A 5,316-nucleotide genomic window follows, 5' to 3' on the forward strand; every position below is an offset into this window, starting at 1 on the left:
GATTTTATTTCACTTTGACAATATTGTCTTGCAGTGAAGCTTTGATTAAAAATACCAGCTTTAAGAAATTTCTCCAATTCATTAAAAAACTTCAAATATAGTATGTTAAAATGTTAATATGCATGTTAGGGAATTCAAATCACCTGGATTTTCCGAGAATTCAAAGAAACTGGTATGAATTCCACTGGTAAAAATTGAACAGCTGGAATGAATAACTCGTCCTGTTTCCACTCGGTCCCATTTAAACTGAACACAATACAGAACAACTGTGGCCTGCAAACACAACAGAGGACAACATATGGTTTTCAAGTAATGGACTGAAGCTGATGCTCAGGTCATGCTCATTTAATTCGTTTCCCAGGTAGAAAATGTCCTAATTATCCACAGCATCAGGTTGTGTTTAAGTGCACTGGAAGGTGTTTCTCAATGTTTTGCCCGTTGCTGCAGCAGAGCAGTGGGAGCATCGGCATCAACACATCCAACTCTCCGACATGTGGACTCTTCGGGTTTCACTCAGCTCCATTACAGGACAGAAGGAATTAATTCACATTTAGAAATATGTTTTAATTAAATGTGTGATGAGGTAAATAAATAACCAAGAGCAAGATGTTTCGGCAACAACAACAGTATTGAATGTATATACAGAATACATTTTTGTGCAAAAACATGGATTCAAAAGACATTGAAAGCTGATAACTTCAAGGCACATATATATAGATACTGTTTAACCATAACAATTTCTTGCTGAACAAAAGAGGAAAAGTTGGTTCTTAATGAGCCGAACAAACAACAGACAGCAGATGTGCTTTTTCCCTGCTCGCTCTGTGACACCCACCATCAAACACAACTAGTACTAATACCATGACCCTTTAACTGTGATGTATTAATCTCGAAAAGCAGGTAAAAAGGAACATTGCCTGCCACTTTCTGAGAATGTTTAATGAGTGTGACCTTTAAATTACTTTATGATTCAGAGAGAAGGTTGTTTGCATATAAATGTGTTCTATTCCGAGAGCGGGAGTCTGAGTGTGTGCGTCTGTAAGGACTGCGACGGAAATCAGACAAATGCGTGATGTAGATGTGATCATCTGTGACGCTGTGGTCACAGAGTGATGTGAGTGTGACTGACTGTGTGACGTCCAGGAAACTACACCCTCTAGTGTTGCATGTGGTTGGTTTGTGCCTCTCTCTCGCTCTCTCTCTCTCTCTCTCTCTCTCTCTCTCTCTCTCTCTCTCTGACAGTTCCATCATGTATTCCAGCTACAGTGTTGATTTGGAGTCTGTTATGGTCACAGTATACAATGAGTTCAAAATATTCCACTAATGAAAAAAAAAAAAAGGAACAAAAAACAACTGAAATCCAGCCTTAAAATACTTGGGAAGAAATAAATCCTGATTGTACATGTCTGTGCGCACAGAAATGAAACAGCACAACTCCAGAAAGCAATAACTTAGAAATCCGATGTTGTCATAAAAAAGATATCATCCAGTTACTTGTATAAATTACATTTCTTAAAGACGTGAGGGTCTCAAATATTATTCACACTGTACAGTGTTCAGCAAAGTGTGGTTACTTGTCAGTAAAAATGATCCTGATGCTCTTCAAAACCATCATGTCTGAGAAAAGTCTGCATCCTGAACATTGTTCTTGCAGTAGACTGTGCTGTTGTTCCCCAGGGGGCAGTCCCGAAAGCCGACGCCCCCATTAGGGGTGTAAATAGGTTGAATACGGAAATCTCCCTTGAGAAGCTGCTCATTGTTAAGCGATACTATCTGGAAGCTTGTTTCAGTCATTTCCAGGATGGAATTGTCTTTCTTGGTGCCTGCTTCGCAGTAGTCGTCTTTTCTGCGGCCCCGGTTGTATTTCCACTTCGCGGAGGACTTGGAGTGGCTCTTCTTGTGCATATGCCAACAGAAAAGGCCGAGCAGGACGATCAGCACCACAATCACAGCTCCACCAATCAGCCCGGCCAGCAAGAAGGGCGAGCTGGGTTCTTGCTGCGTGGCCTGCTCCGGCCCCGACCGCCTCCTGTTGTTGTTGTCCGGGCTGAACAGGGCCGACGTGGTCACGGCCTCGGTACACACGGTGTCGTCTTTGGGCCGGTAGTTGTTAAACGCATCCAAGGGAATGACGCAGATCCGATAGGTGGACTTTGGCTCAAGGTTAGCGAGCCGGATCCCACGGTGATCCCCACCCACTATCCTCTCCCTCACTGTGTCCCCCGTCAGACTGGGACCCATTCTGGCCCAGGTCACCTTGTAGGCGGTGACTGGAAAGGCAGCCACCCAGCTCACGTGGATAGCCGACCCATTCAGTATGGTGAACGTAACCTGCAGAGTCTCCCTTCGGGAGTCCACGGGTTGCTTAGTCCTCAGTCCCTCTTCTCTCGTTGTGTAAACCGGGTAGAGGGTGGGTACTCTGAAGAGCGGCGACCTGGAGGTCGACGAAACATACCGTGTTGTCAGAGGGGTGTCGGTGGAAGAGGACAGGGATGGGTGAGGAGCAGCGCCGACTGTTGAGGTGGGCTTGGGCGCCACGTCTGTGTTCTCCGGACACTGGACCAGCTCAGCGGTCAGCTCCCTGATCACCATGCCGCGAAACTTCTCAGGTTTATGGCACATAAAGCCACGCACGTTGAGCGAGGCTGGCAGGGATTTGAGCCACGACACCACCCACTTGATGCTGCAGTCGCACAACCAGAGGTTGTTCCGGACGGTGAGCTGTCTGAGACTCACGAGACCATCGAAGACCCCCTGAGTCAAAGTCTGCAGCTGGTTGTTGGAAATATCGAGCCTCTCCAGCTTGTGCAACCCAGCAAATGCTCTGACAGGAATATGGTTGATCTGATTTTCCTGAAAGTTTAATTTGACGAGTACCTCCCTGGGGAGGAACGGCGGTGGATAAGTTAGTGAGTTGCGGGCCAGTGACAGCTCCCTCAGGGTGACCAGGTCCTGAAAGGTCCCTGGCGCGATCCCCTCATCTGTTAACAGGTTTCCGTCCAGCAGGAGGCGCTGCAGGCGGGTGACGTTTCTGAACGCTTCCTCTGCAATCACTGCGATCCTGTTTTCATCCAATCGCAGCTCTTTCAGGTCATCCGGGAGCCCGATGGGCACGCTGCTCAGGTGGTTTTTGGTGAGGAAAAGCATCTTTAGGTTGACTGCCTCACGGAACGCCCCTTCCTCCACCCCCACCGTCGAAATGGAGTTATCGTCTAGGTGCAGCTCCTCCAGCCAAAGGAGCTGAGCCAGAGCTGCTCTGGAGATGGTCTGAATGTTATTCTCCTGCAGATGAAGGACTCTCACATTTTTGGGGAGGTTGATTGGGAATTCGTCGAGCTGGTTGCCATAGAGATACACAGTTTCCACGGAAGCCACGTGGTGGAGCTCCAAGGGAAAGCCGGCGTTATTGATTTGGTTGTTGTGAAGGTAGAGGGTCTTGTAACCCTCCCCAATTCCCAGAGGCACTGAGGTCAGGCTCCGCTCATTACAGTAAACAAAGGTGCGATCACAGCGGCACTCCTCGGGGCAGTTAGAGGCCCGGGAGAACTGCAGATGAAGGCCTAACAGTATAGGAATCCACGGCCGCAGGAAGGAGGCCCAGTCCAAGTGCCAGAAGCGCCACTGTATCTCCATTTCAAACGACTTTTAGAAACCTCTGAAATTAAATCAGCGAAAAATGCAATTACACATTAGGTCCAGTCTGGTACCGCAGAAGGTCCTGAAAAATCCCTCGGCGATCGCTTGTCCAGTGCCTCTCAACACGAGAGCAGTGGCCACATTAAGCAGTATTATTCCTTCGCCAGCCACTGTCCATAACCGAGCTGGTAATCACCATAAGAGTTCATCACGTGTTCACCATCTTGTCTCTTTGACAGCAGGTAAAGATCTGTCCACAGCACACAACACTAATGGTGCCATGTACGCACTGAAGGCTGAGCATTTCATGTCCTGCTCTTGTTCCTTTCTCGTCACATTCTGCTGGTTCCAGAACAACAAAACGTGTCTGCGGCTTGACATTCGCGGCCAGAAACCTGTTGCAAAAATAAGAATAATGAGATTAGTCATTTTGTCCTGAAAATGCACGCCTTCCATTGAAAACCGGAGAATTTCTTTTCCCCTGCTATCCCACAAGTGCAAAGTGAGGCAATCTAAATTGGTGGAGCACAGCCGTGTGCATATAAATGGCTTTCAGATTTGTTGCATATTCCACAGACAGAGAGCTAGAGGAAAAAGCTACCTGAGACGAGGCTGTGAGCAAAGATCTGATAAATTGAAAAGGAAAAAAAACAGTTTTCAAAGTTAATGTTCATGATCCTAACATGAGGAAATGTTCTAACATTTTATGTAAAGACATTTATGTAAAGAAAAAAATCACTAGCTAGATTCAACTGTTTCCCTATTACAGTTGATTAAAACATTAAAAGGAGCTGTCAGAAGTATTTTGAAAGGAATGAGGTGAGGAATGAACAGGACACTCACTGATAAGCTGAATTCTGTTACCCACTCCAGCCTTAAAGGATCTCACTTCATTCTATAAACTATAAAAAAGTGCAGGGTCATACAATACTGTAATGATAGCACACACTTCACCATTAAGCCAAATATTTTCCCTCCATTACTGCAAACGCAGTCTTTTTTTTTTGGTGCCTCTCTCCCCTTGATTCATTAAGTTTAGTTGTGCTGAAGGAGAGCAAAGTGCTGCATGGTGATGAACGCAGCCTGTCAGCAGAGATAAGATGAGACAAATTCCTTGCACGGGGGACGAAACTAAGATCGATGTGGGCCTCTCACAAAAAGGAAGGTGCTACTGTGCATACAAGGTCATACGATTTAAATAAAGTTTAAAGGGTTGCTTGTCCACTGCATCTGTATTAGCTGGCATACAAACAAAAGCCTCATTATCTGACCGAGACCAAGAAAAATATCAATAAATCCCTACACACAGGCAATCATGAGTTTACAACTCAATACAGCTCCAGCAGAAGAAGTGATGCTAATGTATTATTAGGGGTTGTTAGTTGGGTGGTAGTGATGATTGATAAAATAGCACCAGGCGGCAGCAGCCTGTTGACAGATTGCATTGATTTCTGGCCAAGGCAGTTCAATAGTTATGTAATGTTCCTGTGGGAAGGGGGGGGGGGGGGGGGGGGGGGGGGGCAAACAAGCCATCAAACTGAGCCCAATTATGGTGACCCAACCTCACCGCAGTTAATATCAGCAGGCTGCTTGGTATCAGTCTTTTCACATGTAGATCCATAATCTGAGGCTGCAGGACCCGGAGGGAGGGAGTCCAACACACTGGAGCAGACTTCACAT

General features: G+C 46.4%; 1 protein-coding gene across 1 annotated transcript; it reads right to left on the minus strand.

Moving 5' to 3' along the window:
- Positions 1–1,203: 1,203 nt before the first annotated feature.
- On the minus strand, positions 1,204–3,664 carry LOC115407017 (leucine-rich repeat transmembrane protein FLRT2). Its single transcript, XM_030117333.1, has one exon. The coding sequence runs from the start codon at positions 3,631–3,633 to the stop codon at positions 1,612–1,614; it is 2,022 nt and encodes a 673-aa protein (XP_029973193.1). The 5' UTR covers positions 3,634–3,664; the 3' UTR covers positions 1,204–1,611.
- Positions 3,665–5,316: the final 1,652 nt, after the last annotated feature.

Source organism: Salarias fasciatus, chromosome 19, assembly GCF_902148845.1.
Source record: "Salarias fasciatus chromosome 19, fSalaFa1.1, whole genome shotgun sequence".
Classification (NCBI taxonomy): Eukaryota; Metazoa; Chordata; class Actinopteri; order Blenniiformes; family Blenniidae; genus Salarias; species Salarias fasciatus.